The sequence below is a fragment of the Oculina patagonica genome, chromosome 13, assembly GCF_052425735.1.
Source record: "Oculina patagonica isolate OP01 chromosome 13, crgOcupat, whole genome shotgun sequence".
NCBI lineage: Eukaryota > Metazoa > Cnidaria > Anthozoa > Scleractinia > Oculinidae > Oculina > Oculina patagonica.
In genome coordinates, this window is record NC_135770.1 from 11741921 (window position 1) to 11763475 (window position 21555).

Below are 21555 nucleotides of genomic sequence, written 5' to 3' on the forward strand. Positions count from 1 at the left end.
ATTTTCAGCAAGAAGTAAGTTTATTTTGCAACACGACAATTACATATTACAAAACGTGAAGATGTTTTAAAGCAAAATTGTAACTGTTCATTTAAAGTTTCTCTAAAATACAAGAAAACTAGCTCTTCGGGGAAGTCTCTTATTAGTACTAAGTCAATTTTAAACTCATTGTCACTAAGGTAGCCAATTTTCTGGGGTGGGTGCTTATTCATAGCTGGGCGATAATTAACTTTTCCCACCTTCAGGGTGGGCACCTATTCAAGATTGGGTGTTTAATGGAATAAATACGGCATTCGTTACTGATTAATTTTATAGCTCTCCCTCTCCGCGGTCCCTGACCTTCAAGACCAAAAAATTCAAGCTCAGAAAATTGACCAAACTCCCCTACCCCCACCCACCCTCCCCCCGCGCCAATAAAATGGTCCATCCCTAAGGACGATGGGAAAGAAGTAAGAGAACCAATCGGGAGGGGGAGAGGAGTGCATCATTCAACATGGCGGATGAATAGGTCAGAGTCAACAGAGATTGTCAGAAAAAATGGGCCATCGTAAAAGTTTTAAAGGTGCGCCCAAGCTGTGGAAAAGAAAGAATGGAAGACTCTGCCGTTGCAGTTCAGTTGACCAGCTTGAATATCCTTTCGCAAAGACGATCAGCTCGTTGGTGGACAGCGTGAGCTCGAGCTCACGTGCACATCCAGGTTGCTGGAAGAAATGTTCTGTCTTAGATCTGCCTGAGGAGTGTTTGGTTATTGTGTTAAAAAACCTCCCACTTCACGAGATTTGTAACGTTGCCCAAGTATGCAAGAGGTTCTATCAAGTGTCGTGTAATTCAACGTTGTGGAAGTCTATCAACCTTTCTTCAGTTTACGATTTCCCAATTCGTTATGTGAACGTCGATTTCCCTTCAGAGAGTACATCTATGACATTCCCAAAGCGGCGAATGTTATTTGCTTCATTTCTTTCAGCTAGAGGCGCTGCGTTAAATGATATTCATGGCGAAGTCAACATTTTTTGTGAAGCCGACATGTTTCGTTGTCTACTTAACAGTAACGTGAGAAATTTACAGACAGTGAAATTGCAACTGGCACGCGGTATGAGCTGGCCGAGTATACAAGAATTACAAGCTTTCCGAGATGTTTTGAGGTGCTTAGTGCAGAAGTGTTGCAACACTTTAAAGTATCTCAAATGTTATGTTGACATTTCGCATACCACAGCAAAAATTTTGAGAAGCCTTCATCGTTTGGAATATCTCAACCTACAATTTCTAACTCCACTATGGCTACCAGGAAGTCATGAACGATATCTTCAACCTAAAGCCATAGATACAATCTTGTCACTTCCCAATCTAAAATACTTTAAGATATCAATTTGTCAGTCAACTTTTGGGGATCTTGACCAACCTGAATACATACTGAAGTCTGACTCTTTAGAAATACTTGATTTTGGTCATACCAAGGATTTCATCATCAAAAAGATGATTTTCCCAAAGTTACACACCATTAAAGCTGAATGTCTTCACAATTACCACGATCAGCAAAGGGCCGTATGCCTTTTTGATATTGTTGAGGAGGGTTGTCCTCAAATTCAAACACTGAATGATTATACTTCTTTGGTACCAGGCTTGCAAAATTTTAACCTCAGTAATGAACAAAAAATACGCTGTTACTTCTGCATTTGTCCCATCCATGATCCAAGCAGGTCTTACAATTAGACAAAAAGTTATATTGAACCATAGCCTCAGAGGAGCTTCCTAAAGACGACATTAAGAACAAGTGAGGAGGACCATGTTTTCAAACATGAAGGGTTCCGAATGAAGGGGTGTTGAATGGAAAATGTGAGACGGTGAGACTGATATCTTTTCAGCGAGCCCAAGACCTTTTTAGCCTTGCGAAAGAAATTGAGACTCCGAGAACTGACTCGTCCCCAGTTGTCTTCATATAGCACACGGCAAAGATACAGCAGAGGGAGAGATGAGTACCGAGAAAGGGAGGGCAAGGGGAGATGGGTAGGGAGAGGGCGAAAAAATCTCCTCCCCTTTTTCCTTCTCATCATCCCCTTGCTCCCCTACCTCACGCGCGTGCTTCTCCCTTTGCCACATGCTATATGAAGATGACTGGGGACGAGTCAGCTCCAAGAAGGTGTCAAAGAAAAGTTTGAGATGGCAAGACCCCTGAAATTTGGCTAAAATTTTGGGAGACGCATTTTTTGAAGGATCATTCACCACCCCTTAATGACAGTGGTGTCTTTAAAGCACTCGTCATCCAGTACCCATTAGGCTTATGAGGACTGAAGGGGCCTGTTTACACCGCGATGAGAGAGTGAACATTCAAAGACAGCAACTGAACATAGCTGTCGTACGCATTCTCCTCCCCAAAGCCCTTTTCATTCCTCGTAGTTGGCAGGACCTTGGCATAAGAAATGAAGGGTCCAGGAGACCTAGGATTTTTAATTATGACTTCCACCCATGGTGTAAAATAACATCACCACTGCATATATCAAGACCAGAAGTCCTGGAATCCAGGACTGGAAATCCTGTGTCTCCAGAGCCCTTTGTTTTTCGTGCCAAGGCCCTGTCAACAAAGAGAAGCAGAAAGGGTATGGGGACAAGAATGTCATGTGCAGTTCTGAACTGTAGTTTCATGTGGTATCATGAACCATACTCAACAAGTACTTTTAGTTAATAGCTCTCACCTATATTGTCAGAATTAAGGTACACTGTAATTTCTCAGTATTGCATTGCACATCCCACATTGCGCATAATTTTATGCATGGATAGCACAAATGACATGCACATAATTTAAGAAAATGGCGTCTTTTTCTATATGGCTTGGCTTGCAAATGAGTACAGGGACTTTTTTTTCTACTTTTCTGAGTCTAGCAGTCACCTTTCTATAAAAATAAATATGAACAAATTTCCCTTGTAGAAAAAAAAAAGAAATGTGAACTTAGCCATTACTTTTGATAATATAATTGCTGATATTGTTAGGAGTTATGGGGTAGATTCAAGGTTTTTGCTACTCCTAAACAAAGTTCCCTTAGGATAAACAACCAGTAGGCAAAGTTTGAGCGAAAATCTATTGTCAGTTCTGTTTCGGTGGAATAACCTTAAGTTCCTTGTCGCAGTTGCTTGAGTACATTCAGGTGTAGATTTCAGGAGTTAGAATGAGGTAAAGGACCCCCCCTTAGCCAGCTGAGCATGTGCATGAGAAACGAGCTCTGAGGACATATGATTTGTTTGGCTGGATGTTAACAAAGGGAACAGCCATTAAGGTGGGGTTTTTCCCAAATTAGAATGAAATTTAAAGATTTTTAAAGAAGGCATTGAAAAAAGAAAATGAAACACCACCAGACAGTTGACCCCCACGCAAGAGCACTCCAGGTTGTCAGGGGGACTAACTGGTGTCCGTCTACCTATTTTGAAACTTCAAAATCTGATTTTAAAATCACATTAAATCTACAATATTTCTTATTTCTCTAAATATTACTAGTCCTTTGAGAAAAACTATCTCCTCTTAAAAATCCCCAAAAATCACCCAATCCCCTTGTTATGCAAGAGTTCAGATACGGATGATTTGATTGGCCAGATTTGAAAGTCCTTTTGTTAACATTCAGCCCATCAAATGTTGTGTGCGTAGAGCCACTTGTTCCTCGTGCAATCTCAGCCAGCTAATAGAGACAAACGGCTTAAAGGACGAGAATGGTGACCACTAAGGATTTTACGTTCACCAGTTCCCTACCATGCTAGTATACTTATTATTCCACTATTGCGCCATTTTACCATATTAGGGCAAAAGAACGCGCAACATGTGCCACGTTCGGTTATTACACAGTAGAACAGCTGACTCGTCCCCAGTCGTCTCTCAGTCTCGCCTATTAATATTAACGTGAAAAGCGCGAGGAGCCCGCTTTTTCTCTTCCTTCCCATGATTCCCTCCGTTTTCAGCTTGACCCAGTTTCCCTGGACACAGGAGAGACAGAACAGACGACTGGGGACGAGTCAGGTAGAACAGGGGAAAAAGTACGGACGGACAAACTTAAGGAATACGGACCCAAACTTGTGGAAAAAAATAGTGGAAAAATAAATCCCTTATATTCGATGGTTTAACATATAATACGAGCGGACAATTTGCTCATCGCTCGTATTTTTCATCGCCCCTACGTGGCTCGGAAAAATACAACACAACTCGTAAAATATCCGCGTTTAAACCATCGAATAAGGTGTAGTCCTTATATAGAATACCGCGTGGCACCCGTTTTGATACAATTAATTAATATTTATGAGTATTATGGTGTGCAGGTAGTAGGCAATACTGCCGATACGCCAAATCCCCCTGGGTTACTACCCTTTAAAAGGAGTTTTGGGAGGGTTCCCACGGAATCAAGAAAATCTTGACCCCTGTGGGATTTGAACCCACGACCTTCGGAATAGATCTACACGACGCTCTACCGACTGAGCTACGAGGCCAGAGCAGGTCGGGGTAATTTAGATAGTCAATCGCGATAAGTATACAAATGATAGAGATATACAGAAAGTACCACGTGGCACCCGTATAGATAGCAATTAATTAATATTTAACAATTATTCTATGAGCCCGCGTTGGATACGAGGTGGTAAATAGGCGCGAAGCGCCGAGTTGGCTATAACGACTCGTGTCCAACAAGGGCGAATAGAGTAATTGTTTTTTTAAATTCTTCTTTTAAGTTTAAATCGACTGGACATTTCAGTTTGATGTAAACGAAGTGATAGTATGAGGACGCGGGAAAATTTGTGGCGTGGTGTTCACTTCTTGAGTTGAATGAAACACACGAGGAAAGCGAGCGAGAGAGGTTTCTTCCCAAGATTTTCATCCAATAATCTCCTCTAAAGTCGTTTATATATCCTGGAAATTTAAGATTTACGGGATGATCCGAAGCAAAAGCTTTTCTGGAAACTACACGTCTTGTGCAAGTAGAACGAAGCAAGTGTTTACATTGTACTTGTTTACGGCTCCACGGCTGTCATCAAGACTGCAACATTATTTGAAGCGAAATTGAGCTCAAAGTGGAACAGGTTTGTTGAAGAATAAAAGGACAAAACCAAGACTAAAAGGTAACAAACTTTACAGAAGTGTTGAGCCTAATTTTATGACGTACAATGAATGAGACTGTGTCAGTTTGCCGTTCTTTCGTAAATTACTTTGCTGCTTTTCTACTTTATGCACTCGCTCTTGTTGTGCGTTTACAAGTATTATTAATTAAACTTTTCGCATCAATCCTTTTGTTTTGCGTAGTTAATTTTACTACGGCATTTCTGTGGGTTTTGTAGGCACCGCTGATTATTTCTTGTTCATAAAGCTCGCCAAATTTGCTGTTTTTAACCATTTTTTGATGGAACTGTCGCTTCCCGCAGAAAAATTTTGCGCTGAGCCGCACTTATACCCCGGGGGGGGGGGGTACTCCCATAAATTTCGGATAGGGGTGTGCCGCCAAGGTTCTTAAACCCTGACCCTATTTAAGGATAAAGAAAGCGAAAATTGATTCCCTTTTTAAGGCCCAAAACCGAAAAATGACACCCTATTTAAGGGGAGGAGAAACGTTCCGTGACGACCCAAATAACGGCAAACCGCGCACGGCAAGAAACAAATCTTTATAAAATTGCTTTTCTAATACCTGAACAGAAAATTCAGTTTTCAGATATCTTTTTCTCGTTTAGCTGGGCGTTTATTTTAGCTAATAGAATTTAGGTACCCTATCTAAGGATCACAGCGGGAACACATTGCCAAAAGGAGCAAAAATGATACCCTATTTAAGGACCGAGAACCTCAAAAACCATACCCTATCGGGCGGCACATACCTATATAGGCCACATATGGGAGTACCCCCCCCCCCCCGGGACTTATACGAGCTGATAACCGGGATTCAGTGAACCAATCAGAAAGCTAGAAATGCAATATCAGAGATTGAGAATTTAATAAAGATGAATATTATGGTGTGCCGATAGCAATACTGCCGATACGCCAAAGCCCCCTAGGTTTACACCCTTTAAGAGGAGTTTTGAAAGGGTATATACGAACTAGCCCTTAACCTCCCCTCCCATCACTTAGGAGCACACCACTGCTCACCGTCTCTTTCCAGCGTTTTTCTGTTGGCCGAGGGGGACACGGGTTGGTAACCGACAAAAGAACATCGAGCAAATTGTGCAGTTTCGTTTCTACAGAAACAGAACTGAGTTTGCAGGTTTGAGCTTTCAATTTATTCGCTACACTTCTAAGCTCCAACAACTGAGGAGAACATTACAAGAGTTTTTCTCTGCTAATAAAGATATCAGTCGATTTCCGCAAGTTTATTGAGCTTCCAAAACATTTAGAACGAAGCTCTAATAGCTTTGCGGCCGTTTATGAAACTTTACTCAAATTTAACTTTGGAGATTCGTATCATCTTTTACAAAATGCGACTCTTTGTCAGACAATACATATATACTGGAGATTGAAAATAACTGTCACTTAACACATTCAGGAACTCAATATTACAAATTTTTATGATTTATATATTTTTGTACCTGTCTATGACTAATGTTTGTATACCCTATTCTGCAACTAGCACAAAGTCTTACATGCCCAAACTCTCAAGGTATTCTGCAATCACTCCAACAGCCTTGTTTGTATTTCCTTGCTGCATTCCCTCAGCTGTGTGACCTACAACAATTGCTGTTTTACTTGCTTGTAAAGTGACTGCTCCGTAACCTTTTTTCTTTGCCAGTACTATTTTGCCGTCAAGCTCACGTAGGAATGTTTGGGTTTCTCCTTCTACATGAACTCCGCCCGCCATGAACGGTGTAAAATCTTTGTTTTTAAAGCATCTTGCGATGTTTGCTGCCTCTTGTCCCTGTAACTTCAACGCACAGGGATGTTGGCCCGTAGTCCACATTCCTCCGCCATCTAATCCAAAGATACAGGCCTTGTCTGTATGAGCTTTACCAGAGGCGTCCTTGGATTGTGCGATAAGGTTATCGATGTAGCTGTCCCACGCCGACATATCTACGCTGAATTGGAAAAATATATATATATAAGCAGCTGTAGATACACACAGTTTAAAGGCTGCTTAATCGTTTGCTTCACAGAACACACAATCGAGTAGATAAAGGAAGAGGAAAATATGACTCGGCATTTTTATGAATAAATAAATTTTGATCCGGAAGTGACACTGTCGTGACGCAATCACTAGGTGACCATTATAATCTGATCGATATTAAAGGGATTGTCACGGCTGAGTTAAAATTGTATTATTAAGCTATGCCAAATACTCGCTGTAAAACTTAATGTTTGGCAAAAAAATTTCTTTTTATGGATCTAAATGACAAAACCATAGCTTTATTGCAACCAAATGTGTCACCCGGGCGTTATAATTTAAAGTTACAAGCAAACAAGACAATAAACTTTGAAAACTGTTCAGCCCAACAAGATTTCAAAAACCCTTATCGCAATCCGTTTCAATCTTTGTCACTTTTAGCCATCCGCGCCTTCTTTTGTATTTGCTGTGTTATTAAAATGTTCCTTCACTGTTTTAAGAGTTTATTTTTTATATTTCACCGAATTTGTTGGTCATTTCCCATGCCTGAATTTGGCAAAAACCTGTGACACAGTCCCTTTAGGGGGAGCAACTACAGGAACCAAATGCAGCAAATAGGTTTAAATCTTGAAATTACATTCGGGGTATTCCTAGGTCGAAATCCGTTTTATTGTCCAAACAGATACAGGATGTGATGCAGGAAATGTGGCTTCAAAAACGTGAGGGAATTTGACATAAACCGCTGACTGAGGAACAGATGGACCGCTCAAAACAAAACTGAGTTTTTAGGGGTGAGCTTCAATTTATTCTCTACATTATTCAGCTTCAACACTAAAGGACGGAGAAAATTGCAACAATTTGTCTCTGCCTATTAGAGGACGTCTTGGGGAAAATATCAGACAGTTTCTGTAAGTCTTTTGCTTCTGAAACATTTAGGGTCTTTCTGTATGCACATTGGCGGCGGAGTCTTTTGCAACGTTGGGGGGGGGGGGGCTCATCGTACTCCAAGCCAAGCACATACCTCTCCAGGGTGGGGAGGCGCATCCCCCTACTCAAATTTCCCAAAATGTCTTCAACAGTGTCCGGTATTTCCGTGACAATGGATAACTAGGCTGTTCAGACGATCCTGCTTCATGGTGCTTTTTGGGTTGTTCTTTAGACGTCCGTCGGAGGGCAGAAAGTGTACGCTCTGAAGTCGCCGATGCCACAGGTAATGTCAAATACAATCTTAACAGGTTGTGGACCTCTCTTAGTAGCCTCCCCCCCCCCCCCCCCTCTTGCTCCGTCGCTGTGGATGTGCCGGATGCAAATGACGTCACAATGTTTTACCTTTGTTTGTGATTCATTGTATTTTGGGGCAGTTTTATTTCTTATCTTTTTTTTTTCTTTTGTTTAACGTCATCTGTGACCGCTGACTTGCAAAAGGAGCCATCCATCGTTTATGGTGGATTTCCACTGACGCGTAATTTTTTATGTGCGTGAAAAAATTTAGAGACAATGTATGAACAACCTGCGTAACGGTTTGAATAACTTAGGTGGGCGCGGACGGACTTGTTTAGCAAACAAGGTTTTGCCAACGACGGCTTAAAACGGTGCGCAAACGGGGGGGGGGGGGGGGGGACTCGGTAAAATTAGCCACTTTACAGCTGGCATCACGTTACAGTAGGCCAAAGGTACAAGGTCTAGTTTCTACGTTCCATGACGCGGAACACGGCTGCAAATATCACTGAAACTTCTTCTGAAACACAGCAAACTTCTTTATAGTCGAGTAATCAATGTAAATACTTCACAGCTCATTGTAGGTAATCGAGGCAACTCTCAAGGAAATTGATTTACAAAAGTTTCGCGTTACCTATATACCATCTAAAGTAAACCTTAGTGCTCGTTTAAAAAAAGGAGTACAAAGACTTAAACACTAGCACAAATGTAGGCTAGATGACTACAGAACATCCGATTGGCGAACTCTCAATCTTCATGATAGTAACAAAGCCTACATCTGTTTAGGTTTTGAATAAAGTTCGCTTTGATCTTAGTTGATCCTTTGAAATTGTACGTGTTGTACACTAACGTACATCGTTCGAGTACAGCAGCTGATTAATTAACAAACAAAATATCTATAAGTAAGCAAGTCAAACAATACATGAACATGTCTTCTGTTGAAAACGACTAACAACTGACGACTAACATGTGTTCTATTGTACAAGCATGTTTTCTATTGAAAATATGACTAACGTAGCGTTAAGAAGTTCCTTGAGACTATAATCATGGGCGAACTCAAAGGTATTTCCTGGTTCTAAAGTATTTGCTGAGTTCGTTTCCTTATATCTAGGTGGGGGTCTGTTTCCTCTTGTGACAAGACCCTAATCTGCAAGAAATGCAGTCTTAAACGTTACATGTGCAACTGTTTAAGGTAATCTACAAGATGTGTCACAGCTCTGTGTGTAACTTCTTCCGTCATTCCTTCAGCTGTGTGGGCTACAACAATTGCTGAATTACTTGCTTTTAAAAAGACTTTTCCGAACTGCTCTTTCTTTGCCGTTATCATGCCGTCAGACTCTCCCAGGAAATAGTAAGTCACTCCTTCTGCACGAACTCCACCGCTGATAAAATCTGAAAAATTGTTGAGTTTAAAGCATTTTGCAATGCTTGCTCTTTCGTCTGGTGTCAACTTGAAGGCGCACGGGTGTTGGTCCGAAGTCCACTTTTCTCCGGCAAACCCAAAGATGCAGGCCTTGTCAGTATGCGAACGACCAGAGGCGTCCTTGGATTGTGCGATAATCTCATCGATGTACTTGTCCCACGCCGACATATCTACGATGGAAAGAGAAAACGAATTACAAGCTGCTATATGTACGGGGTAGCCTGTTCTGCAGGCTACCCCGGGTACACGTCTCATTTATGCACCTATCAATTAATGGACTTTCTTACAACATTTTATTGAAGTTTAGTGACTCTTTTGAACATCCACAAATGCCCTGGGGTTGGGCATTTGATCAGAAAGTCTCAGCTGAGTTCAAATGCCCGGCCTATGCCCGGCTTCCCCCCAGCAGCTTAACATTGATATGTGCATTATTTCTGTAGTTTATTGTTCCCAATCCAGGTCTCTAGTTCCCAGTGCTCTTCGGTTAGTGTAGTAACCGTAAAAACGTCCAAAGGAATTTCGCTCCCAGACCTGCGTCGCAGGCGTAATCTAACCCCGGCTAGTAACGTACGGACTTAACCAAGGGTTTAGTTACGTCTGCGGCGCAGGCTATTCGCTCCCCGGCATTGAGCGACAGTCATTGCTTAAAGTGCCTATGAAGTGAAAAATGTTTTTGTTTAGTTATAAAATTTACTTCTTGAAATACACGATTCCAAAGTTTGAACGCGTAGGGGTAAACTAACTATTTTACAAGCGCTCAAAGTTGTGCCATTTTCCCCTCAAAAATGGTCATTTGAACCGCGCGGTCAAAATACCACGTGATACTATTCGCTGACGTCACTTGGGTGCCTCAATGGCGAAAGCGAAGAAAGCAAAGAGAAAACAGCGAGAGCCTTTTTGCGTTGCTCGTGCCCCTAACCATCAGAGTTGTAAAAATTCTTTGTTCACGCCAGGTAAACGAATGTATCAGTTCCCGTCTGATCCGGCTGCTTGTATTTCTTAAGGTAATTTTTATAACTAAACAAAAACATTTTTCACTTCATAGGCACTTTAAAAAAAGAATTCGCTGAGCTGCCGATGAGTTAGTGTGTTGAAGACGGGTCATGCAGTGTGGGTTTAGGTGTCGGAAACCGATCATCACGTGATTTCTGACGTCGTAGCGCGGCAATGGTTTTTAATTAGAAATGCCTTTGTGGGATCACCCAAAACTTTCATCTTAGGAACATAACCGATAGCCGATTAATAAGAGAGAATGGTCGCAGGCAAAAAATTTTACCGTCAAGAAAGGAAATAAAAAGCGCCAACGAGGCAGTGGACATGTCAGCAAATGTAATCCAGAATGTAATTGATCTGTCTTAAGATTGACACGAACCTGATGATCCATTAAACATGTTAAAGTTGGCAACCAACCCGGCGGGGGGGGGGGGGACTCGCAAATGGAAGAGACGGGGATGCTCGTCGTCTAACTTAGGGGTATAAATTTCGGATTTTTGGTCTCGCTTAGGGTGCTCCGGACAAAAGACCAATATTTTAAGCCATAATGGTCACGTTTAGGATTGCACACGAAAAAATATACAGATATAAATTATATTCTTAGTTTTTTGGTATCTTTTAGGCATAGGCGTACGGGCAATGTTTTGCCAGGGGGGGCGGTGAGACAATTGCCCAAAAAATTTCCGCAAGTTGCCCAAAATTTACGAAACAGTCGACAAGAAACGAGGGTCATACAATGCACTAACATAGGCTTACAAATGAACTGAAAAATTCTTACATAAGAATCTGTCACATGAGCTCATAAATAATGAGAACATTGTTGGATTTTCTTCATTCTCACTTTTCCAAAAATAAATAATAAAAATATTGAGGCGGCCCCAAAAAATTAAAGCGGGCGGGGACAAGAAACATTTTTTTTTTTTACTTGGCCTTACTGACACGTTGTCGCCCCATCAGGTGCTGCGAAGGTAAGTTTCAATCTGCACAACGCACTAAATGATCGTTCTGCAGAACACGATGTAGCAGGTTTCACTGCATGGATATGAACCACGTAAGGAAACTCTGAAAACTTATCAGATATATTACGTATTCTCTTGGATTGTCTCCAGCATTTCTGAAACAGCCATGTAGCCTAATCCTACCGTGCACACGACGAAAGCTCGCGCACATTTTTTGCTCGGCTTTCAAAATATCGCCGTCGATTTTGTAAAATGTAGCAACGCGGAGAAGCTTTCTTTATCAGGTGTTTAACTGTGACAGATATTTGCAGTGCAGTGCCAAACAGTAAAAAAATACAAATATGTATATCAACAAATGAGCCCCTTCACAGGTGCTAAGCAATCACTCACACGCCGACTTTTGGTTAAAATAGAAAATATCTATCTCTTCGAAAAAAGATTCTTTAAAAACTGGCTTTGCCCAAATTTCTCTTGCTGCCCAAAAAATCTGAGTTGACCAAAATTTGGGGGGGCTGCAGCCCAAGCATGAGCACGTGCTCATGCTTGGGCTGCAGGGGTCAAGAAAAGCTTGAGCCACACCCAGATTGCTCTCTTTTAGGGTCTCTTTTCAAAATTTCCGACGAGCATCCCCGTCACTTTTAACTAGGAGTCCCCCCGGGGCAACCAACTTTTCGGCAAAAGGTTCTCGAGCACTATTTGTTAGGGTAAATTCCGACAAGCAACACGGCGTTTAAACAGCGGCATGGAAGAAATAAAATGGCGAGGAAAGACAAGACTTTGGATGAAATAGCGACTGTAGGTGGCCAGACACGAACTGCCGTGCCACGAATAAAATCTTGCCACGGAAACTTGTTTCTTAAACGCACAGCACTATACCACCGAGGAAAATGACCCAGTCTTTGTCACTATTTTTGGGGTTTATTGCGTTGATTTAAATACTGTACGATGTGGTCGACTGAAATTACAATTACATAAAGCTAAATTACTAACAGCGGGAAAGCGGTTCTACAGGCGAGACGCGAATAACAAAACTACGTAGCTATGAACATCACAAACTGGTGATCTAGGAAAACAAATAACTAAAACAAACCGAAATTAAATGCCGATGAAATAAACTTACTCACCAACGTTTCCGGGTTAAATCCTATCCTTCCTTTATTACAAGATTCTTGCTTATGCGTTTTCTGATTCTTCGATCTAGCCTCTTCACGAACGTAACTGATCTGATCTTAAAGTGCTATTACACTGGTTCTTGTGTCGAAACATAAAACGTGATATTTGTAAATCACGGAACGACATTTGTTGATTGATACTTAATAGCTGCGCCTATGTTGCGGCGGGTACAGCGACAGTAGTGAAGGATGTTCGAACTAATAAATCTGTTAAAAAAATTAAAGTAATTTTAACGGCTCTTTCAAAATGGACGAGAAACTCCGACCTGCTCTTTGTACTTAGTACCCACCTTGGATGTTGGTTGAATACAGAGTGAGATGATCTCGTTTCGTGCGAATTTGACTGCACTCGAGAAGTGTTCGCTTTGAAATTGATACTTCTTTATAACACCGTTTTGAAAGAAACTTCTGCTCGTTTTTAATTGGTAGAGACATTACTGCCTCCAGTTCCTGCTGTGTGTACCTAGGTTACTCACTTAATTGGTTTTTCCTGCTGCGAGATGTAAAAAAGCGACTTTGTTTTTATGCGAGTGTCTTTTCTTAAAATGAATTTATGTAATGTTTAATAAATGAGCAGCAGTGTTTTATCAAGTTTAAAACTCGAGGCGCAGCCGAGTGTTTTAGACTTGATAAAACACAAACTGCTTATTTATTGAACGGCTTAAAAATCTTCTGATGTAGATCAACTCATTCTTGCACTAATATTTAGATTTGGAGTTATTTTGACCTAGAAAATTGGACGTAAAGTTTAGCCGTGTCTTTATCAGATATAAAGACACTCATTAAACATTAATTTCTTTTGTCTTTTTTATGAATTATTAATGAGTTTTTTAAAGGGTATGAGAATTTTACGGATTGCCACGAAATTTGCTCCGAAGATTCCCAAGACACTTAGCAAAAAAAGGTGTGAGGGATTTCTATTTTTCGAAATCAATCTCCCGCTATGGCCTTTCTCGTTACACATATCGGTAAATTTTTAATACCCAAAATTGACAGATAAATTGCGAAACAACTAATTGGAATATCGCTAAAGCCTCACACGGTTTTGAAGATTAACTCCTTGTGACTGACGACACCGGTCATTTCGGGTTTCCGGGCCATTCTTTCCGTACAGTTAAATAGAATTGAAGCAAAATAATTTTTACCGGATAGTACATTTTATTAGCTCAGTTGTATTGATATATAGTTTACGGTGGTTGAGTTTATTACAGCGCGCTTACAGTATTTTTGGCTAAGGACACCTGCGAAGGTATTCGGTAACCTTAAATGGCTGAGAAATTAAAATATCTGAGAAACTCCTGTTGAAATGCTCGCGTCCGTCTCTGGATGTAATGACGAAATTTTGACATGCGGACCATTCTTAGTTGCGACATGACAAGCTTTGAAATTGAGACGGGAGACATGTATACCTAGCGTAATAAACAGGGCCTCTATTGTAGGCAATTCGTGCAGTTCCTTGAAGCGTGCTATCTGAAAACGTGACTGACGATCGGCCCGTGTGTCGTTATAAGTCTTATAACTGAAGACAGGTTAAAAAAAAGTCGCGAATCAATATCATCAATTGTGTCTGGATGTCTGGTGGTTGATGATACTAACCTGGTACTAACCAACGCTACGTTATATTAAAGTAACAAAAACAATACAATGGTTGGCCATCCCGTTGGCCATGTGGCGCGCCCAAGTACGCACCCCAACGGCAATCGGAATAGTTCCAGAAAGGTCATATTCTGCAATCGCCACGTATCAGGAAAATTGCCATTGAACCATCAATGGCCTAAAATAGCGCCATAGCCCTTAGATCCGGCCGCATCTGTATACAATTCAAGGGAAGGAGATGTGTTCCATATACATTGTATCGGACAAGAAAATGGACCGGCCATTAAAGTCGCTAAGAAATTTTTGCCAAACCCCCATATCGTGTTTGGTTGTTTTACTAAGCCCTATGCGATGATGTGGGCGCGCACCCCAACAGTGAGATCAATCAAGCGGCGAAGAAAAGCACGTCCCGGGACCAGAGGGTCTATCATAGACTTTTACAAAGTCCTTCGACGCGCGGTTTTATGTCACGTACGTACGCCGTCACAACTTCGTCACTCGCACTCTTCGCTTTGCGACGCTTTTCGGCTCGCTTCGCTTGCCTATTGAGAGGGCGATATGGTAAAAGTCTGAACGTTTGCAGAAGCTTTCAAGTAGCAAGCGGGATTTGTAGCAGACGCTCTTCTGCCAGCAAACAAGCTTCCTGTTTTAATGTCGAGTGTTATGCCCCGGGGCCGGGTGTTATGCTAGCCGGCACGCAGTCGTTTTTAGGGGTGATCGTGTTAGGGGAGGAGTGAAACACGAACGACTGCGCGGGAGGCTAGTGTTATGCCCGCAAACTGGATACATTCTTTTTATTTTATAAGAATGTAGTTTATAAGAATATCGAGGCTGAAATTTGCGAATTTTTAAGAATATTTTAAGAATAAACCCGAGGCTGAGATTTTGAAAAGAATATAGTTTTTAGTTGAAACAAAATCAGATATTTTTATTTCCGTCACTTTACCTCTGTGAGGAATGCTTTGTTTAAAGCCAAAACGGCCAGGCTGCAACGAAAAGCAATGGTGCATGTGCACAATGTAACACGATACAGATCTTGGCACCAAACACTTGTAATTGATTACCCAATACTTACTCAAACGGTATTTTCTAAGAATGTTCATAAGAATAGTTTCAGTCTAAAATCGGCAGAAAAATAAGAATATTCAGCCTGGGTCGGAAAAACTGTATTCTTATAAAAGAAAATGTAACTTGAGATGGGACAAAAGTCTTTTCGTGAGCAATCGGTCCTCCGATGTAATCACACATGCGAAGAAAATTGAATAAATCGGTTTGATATTTATCTTTGGTACTTGCGATAAATAGAAAATCGTCCAGGATGTGTAATGCACCCGAAGCGCCAAATCGGTAGACAGATTTCCATTTTAAACATGAACCGAAAGCTTCAAACACCCGGGGAGGGGGGTACTCGACATAATCTCGGGTAGGGAGGTGCGGCCCGGCCTCCTAACCTGTTTAAGACACGAACCTCTGATTTTCCCACCCTGTTTAAGACAGAATGCCAATTTTTGATACCCCGTCTAAGACATAAACAAGTACCTCACTGGCTTTGTTGTAATCGTGAATTAAGCAAGTATCAATGCCGAAATCAACGTAACTCAGCAATACGAAAGAATTTGTAAAAATTCAGTTTGTGGCTAAGTTTGTAGAAATCTAAACCTCTGCAGGCATATAAGCCTATCATGTTTGAATTTAGTGGTCCATGTAAAGATACCCCGTTTGAGACAAAGAGGGGTGAAATATATACCCCGTTCAAGACAAAAAAGCCTGAAAACCATACCCTATCGGGCCGCACGTCCCCGTAGGTTACGTCTGCGACGCAGGCTATAAGGGAGTATCTCCGGGTACAAATATTGCACACGTTGAAGACAATCCCATCGGAAGACAAACGCCAAAATTTAATTGATTATCCCATTTTATGCCCAATAAAGTTTGTTAAGCACTATTCTAAAGCGTTTACGGTGAGGTGATTGAGAAGCGCGCCGTTCCCCGTCAGAAACCAACGAGCATGAAAACGCCAGCAATGCCCATTAACGTTCTGAGATAGGCGCCAAGGCCCGCATAGCGCCAGAAAACAGCATATGGTATCTCCCTCCACCGCCCAAGACTACGTAAATGTCGGCACACGCAAAAAGGCTTTAATCACCGTAGGAATCATGTGAAAGTCTGACAAAATCATCCAAGGCTGAGCCAACGTGTGCCGGGTCAGAGGCTGTTAAATCATTAGAACCTAACTGCACAATTATTATCTCTGGTTGAAAAGACTCAACTAGCTACATTATCGTAAATACTCTTTTTCTTTGGCCATCGTAGTTTAACTAAAAATAACACGCAAACTGCGGGGGGAGATTGCAAAATAAAGGAGACTTTACTGATAAGAGATTTAAAACCTGCCCTGAATGAAAATGTAGGCAGCGAAAAACTTTATCTTTTCTAGTTTGCACATTTTGTTATGTGCAAATTGTTATTTCATTGTATTTTATTTTCTATTTTTTTTTTCATCATCTGTTTTTCGTCATTTGTCAACCCTATTTTTAATTTAAATTTAGTTGTACTTACATTTAACGGTTACTTCTGAAGATGTATGTAGAAGCATACGAAACGTCAAGTAAAAGGTCTATTTTCTTCTAACAATGCGTTTGTCCGTAATGTTCATCACCGCAGTTTGCGTGTTATTTTTAGTTTAGCTACATTATCTTAGCAAGAGCGGGAATATTGCTGCCCTATTCTGGCAACCAACTAAAGTGCTACTACATCCCGGTCCTGATTAACTATAGTAAAATAAGCAAGTAAGACAAATAAGCCCAGATGTCATTCCAGTCGAGCGATATGCACACCCACCTTTGAAAAATTATGGAAAAATGCTTGAAACAGCAGACAGCAGACCAAAACTAATGGACCGTCGTGGTGGTGAAATCGGTGGAGAATATTTTAAGCGATCGAAAATTTTTGATTAATGAAATGCCCTTGAAACTTCTGCTCTTGTTTACCTTACATTAGTCACGTCATTTATTAATCTGTCAAAAATTAAATTAGTTTTAACAGGTCTTTCAAGATACACGAAAAACTTCTGCTCTGTAACTTGGTTCAGTGTATTTAGTGTACCTACTGTGTAATTAGTTCACTCTGTGCACTTCACTTCAGTTCAGTCACTCTTGCTCTGTATACCTAAGTAAAGTCAGGTCGTTTTTGATTGGTCGAGACATTAGAGAAAAAAATGAAATAACAATCTTCTTAAATACCAGAAAACTCCTGCTGCTGTGTATCTAGGATAGTCACGTCATCGAGTTACTCAAGCCTGTCTTTAGACAAAATGACAAAATTTCCACAGCGACATGCGGACAATTCTTGCGACATGGCAAGCTTTGAAATTCAGTGTTTTGATGTAGAACAAATATGCTGCTGGTCCAGTAGCGTTTAATAAATTAAAATAAAACGGCCATAAAATGCTAAATATTTTAATTATAAACCCTCTAAAATGCCTAAATGACAGATTTCCCTACCCTTTCATGTACCTTAACTTGTGAAATCCCTACCCTTTCAATTTTATATACCTGAAGCAAGAAAAAGGTACCTTTTGGGGCAGAGCCTCCCAGTATTGGCCATTTGAGGGAGTACACCCTCCCCCCGCCCCACCGTGCCAATTCAAAGATACCGATGCTAAGACGTGAACAAAGTATCTAATAGGCGCTTTATTGAAAAATTGATTCAGGCAAAACTGATTGTTTTCTTGAATGTTTTTTTAAGCCTTTTTTATTCATTCTGATTCCGGCTAACTGCGACAGGTATTTCTTGCAGGTTACTGCAGGTTGTAGCACGAAACTTCTGTGTAGTGGCGAGCTGCGCGATGATAATTTGAATTAATCTAAGCCCTTAATGACATGCCCTTAGAAAAACATTTATCAAGCCGGTTTCGTCAATTGAGGGAACAAAACTCATTTCTTTTTGCCAGGCCAGTTATAAACGTTCTGCATGTTACACTCGCATTCGACTGAAGAAGAACATCGTCCTGACACTAGCTATAGATCCAGACGCGCAAAAAATTTGACATCGTTTCAAGACGCACGTGCTGTGAGTCCAATGCTCGTTGAGGTGCATCACGTGATAAGTTCTCGTCCAATTGCAAATAGTCTGTAGGGCGAAGAGAAAGCGGAGAGAAAATGGAGGTGGGAGGTGTGGGGAGGCCTCTCCCTCCCCGCGGCTAGATATGACAAACTTTTTATTCCCCCCCCCACCACCCCTGGAAGGTGTAGTCTTATTATTATAATCGAACAGGAAAAGCTTTTTGGACCTCCTCAAAACAACGCTGAATTAAATATTTATTAATTACAGTTGACAACTTTTAACTTCCACTAAATAACTCGCTTTTCTAATTTCGGTGATGTTTCCTTTCTCTCTAGTCGTCTTTGTAGCTGCTTCAAGTAATTTCTCACTGCAAAGATATCAAAAATGTTTATTACAGTCAGAAATGTAAACTTAACGGATAAAACGTTAATCCGGCGATTCGGCAATTCACGACTCAAAGGTTTTTCGTTTCAGTTCGTAACGACGGCAAGACAACGACGCCTACACTAAGTGAGAAGTGAAAAGTTCTCTTTTGTGCGTTAATATTTGTAGTATCTGCCTACGAACATTTGGCTATGTCAACCCTTGTACACGAACTTAAGTGGTACAGCACTTTCATATTTTTTGTGGGAACCATTTTGAGCTTCGCTGACCCGATCACCGACATACTCACACTGGTCGAATTTTACCGCGCAGATCACAAGACATGGTTTGGCGTGGGACTTTGTTTTGTGCTTCTCCCTTGTCTGTCGTTTGGATATTTCTACGCCAACGCCTTCGGAGGGGAGGGCTGGAAGTTGAATTGGATGTGCGTTTTTCTTCTCGCTTTCAATCCATTCTCTGCTGCCTTCTCTCGGTTGAGAACATTTATTTTGTGTTTGAAGAACTTTAAGGAAACTGTGGCGAGGCGATAACATCGAAGATCCCGATGATTGGAGGGCAAAGGACTATAATGAGAGGCTACTTAGGTACAACATCACAACTGCGTTCGTCGAGGCAATGTTTGAAGCTGCGCCTCAGGTTATAATCCAGCTGTACGCCATTAATGTCCAAGAAGAACCCGTGAAAGGGAATAATTGTTCTTGAGATAATTGTACAATATGCCTTTGTCGTTTCTAATACCTTAGCAGTGGGCGTTCACATCAGTTGAGGATATTATGTAATGGGTCCTCTGTTCGCACCATTTTTCATCCCCCGAAAAGCGGGCACGGAATAGTGCCATTTTTTCAATATGAAATTCACAAAATTATATTCTTTATAACGCACTTAAAAGTTTCTCGTTTAAGGCAGTCGACTGAATATGGCCATTATTTACTATTAACTATTAGACTACAAGTGGTGGATTGATCAGTGTGTTGATGTTTCATACTGGTGTGATGATGATGGTTGATGACCTTTGGTTTCACGGGTTTCTTATTCATGGCTACATCTGCAGCTCTTTCCCAGGGGTAGTGGTAAATTTTATTTTCTCCTGGCTCTACTGGCTAAGAGATGATATTGTATTCTTTGAATTCTCGCGTAATGACAAAGTCAAAGATACACAACAAGAACTAACAATGCTATGGCTTTCCAATGTTCTGTTTGTATTAGAAAACGTCGTGATGATTCGAATGTTCCATTACAGTGAACATTCCAACGCCTGGTACTCGTTACCAGTCACAGTCTGCGTGTGTTCCTTTAGTGTCATCGGCGCCATAATGAGAGTTTCCCACAAGCATTTTCTGAAACAAAGACCCAGAACTAATGATGACCCTCAAGTGACGGAATCCTCTGAATCCTGCTACTTTAACAATTTCTCAACGAATATTTACCTCTGCTACGAAACATCGGTATAATTTTTAAAGTGTGGATTGGACCGCTGGATTACTGGACTGCTACACCCTGGACTTGTTTAGACTGTTGGACTCAGTAATGGAACAAAAGGCCATTCTAATGGCTGGACCACGTCAATATTATTTAGCTGTTTTGGAGCCCAACAAGTAAACTTTGAAGTGAACATTGCTTTGTGTAGTGCTTTGCAAATATAATGACTAAAGTCAGTGTAATCTGGATTTCCTCCTCGCTTTTACGATGAAATAGGAACAAAAAGGGGAAGTTTTTATTGTATTTCTGTTCATTGTAATGACTAATCGTGTAAAAATTGTGGTCCCAAAGGTGTCCGTTATAGTGGGAGTTGAATGTATAACGACGAGCTTACAACATGTCGATCGCGATTTGCCAGGTATTTTATTTAATAAGAGAATAACAACGATAACACGATACTTTGAAAGTGTGGTTGTTGTAACGACATGATATTTATAGCAAAAGTTAAGAATGAATCAGTCTGTACTCCTGCACGTCTCGGAAAAAATGTATTCACTTCACTTAACTTAGATCCTTGTCACCAGGGGGAGGGGGGGGGGGGAATGGGCCGAAAACAAGAGAGAAATTAGAGAATCTAATCTACAATGATCAACGGTGGAAACGTGGAGAGATGCATGTTCGGAGAAAAAAAGAATCATGTGGTGTCAATGGTGGTTAATGGAAAGTTCAAAGAGACCCAGTTTCGTCTTTTTCCTCCTTTCCTCTGGGCTGCTACCCATTTTAAATTTTGTTAATTAACAGCTGACTATTACCCATTTCAGCATCGAAGGCATTATGCGCACAAATCTACGGCATGAAATTCATCATCATAATGGTCAAATAAACGAATTCAATTTTGACACCCCTTTTTTTTTTGTGTTCTCCGCTTTCATTCTTCTCGAAATCAAGTGAAATTAACCCCCAAATCCGCCGACCCTCTCCTACCCCAGGCAATAAATAACGACCACCCCAACAAGGGCACTTATGTCAGGATTGAACGCAATATTGTTTTATGAGTACTTCATTTTGACTGTGTTATTTGACATTTCCATATTACTTCATATTTGACAGATTTTGGTGTGTTTTGGTGAACTTTTATTAATGAGGACACTTTGTGACGCCTGTCATGAGGAGCGTGCATCTCATTAGCGTTCAATCCTGGACATATCTGAACAAGGGCTATTTTCCACAAGTTGCTCGAGATTTCCAAAAAAGTTGCCCGAAATTTTCTAAAAAGTTGC

General features: G+C 41.0%; 1 protein-coding gene and 3 pseudogenes across 2 annotated transcripts; 2 read left to right on the forward strand and 2 right to left on the reverse strand.

The window, feature by feature from the left end:
• Nucleotides 1-482: 482 nt before the first annotated feature.
• LOC144636155 (uncharacterized) lies at nt 483-4565 on the forward strand. The gene has a single exon (XM_078495299.1). It carries the CDS (start codon nt 538-540, stop codon nt 1708-1710), a length of 1173 nt encoding a protein of 390 aa, XP_078351425.1. The 5' UTR covers nt 483-537; the 3' UTR covers nt 1711-4565.
• Nucleotides 4566-6208: 1643 nt separating this feature from the next.
• LOC144636183 (profilin pseudogene) lies at nt 6209-7111 on the reverse strand (annotated as a pseudogene).
• A 1677-nt stretch (nt 7112-8788) lies between these two features.
• LOC144636185 (profilin pseudogene) lies at nt 8789-13189 on the reverse strand (annotated as a pseudogene). The gene is made up of 2 exons (XR_013567477.1): nt 13102-13189; nt 8789-9857 (listed from the first exon to the last, which is right to left on the reverse strand). The product of XR_013567477.1 is annotated as a profilin pseudogene (transcript).
• A 5569-nt stretch (nt 13190-18758) lies between these two features.
• On the forward strand, nt 18759-20720 carry LOC144636941 (uncharacterized; annotated as a pseudogene).
• Nucleotides 20721-21555: the final 835 nt, after the last annotated feature.

What these genes read in the sequence shown, in the direction of transcription:
- LOC144636155 (XM_078495299.1), top strand. Translation starts at nt 538, where the DNA reads ATGGGCCATCGTAAAAGTTTTAAAGGTGCGCCCAAGCTGTGGAAAAGA.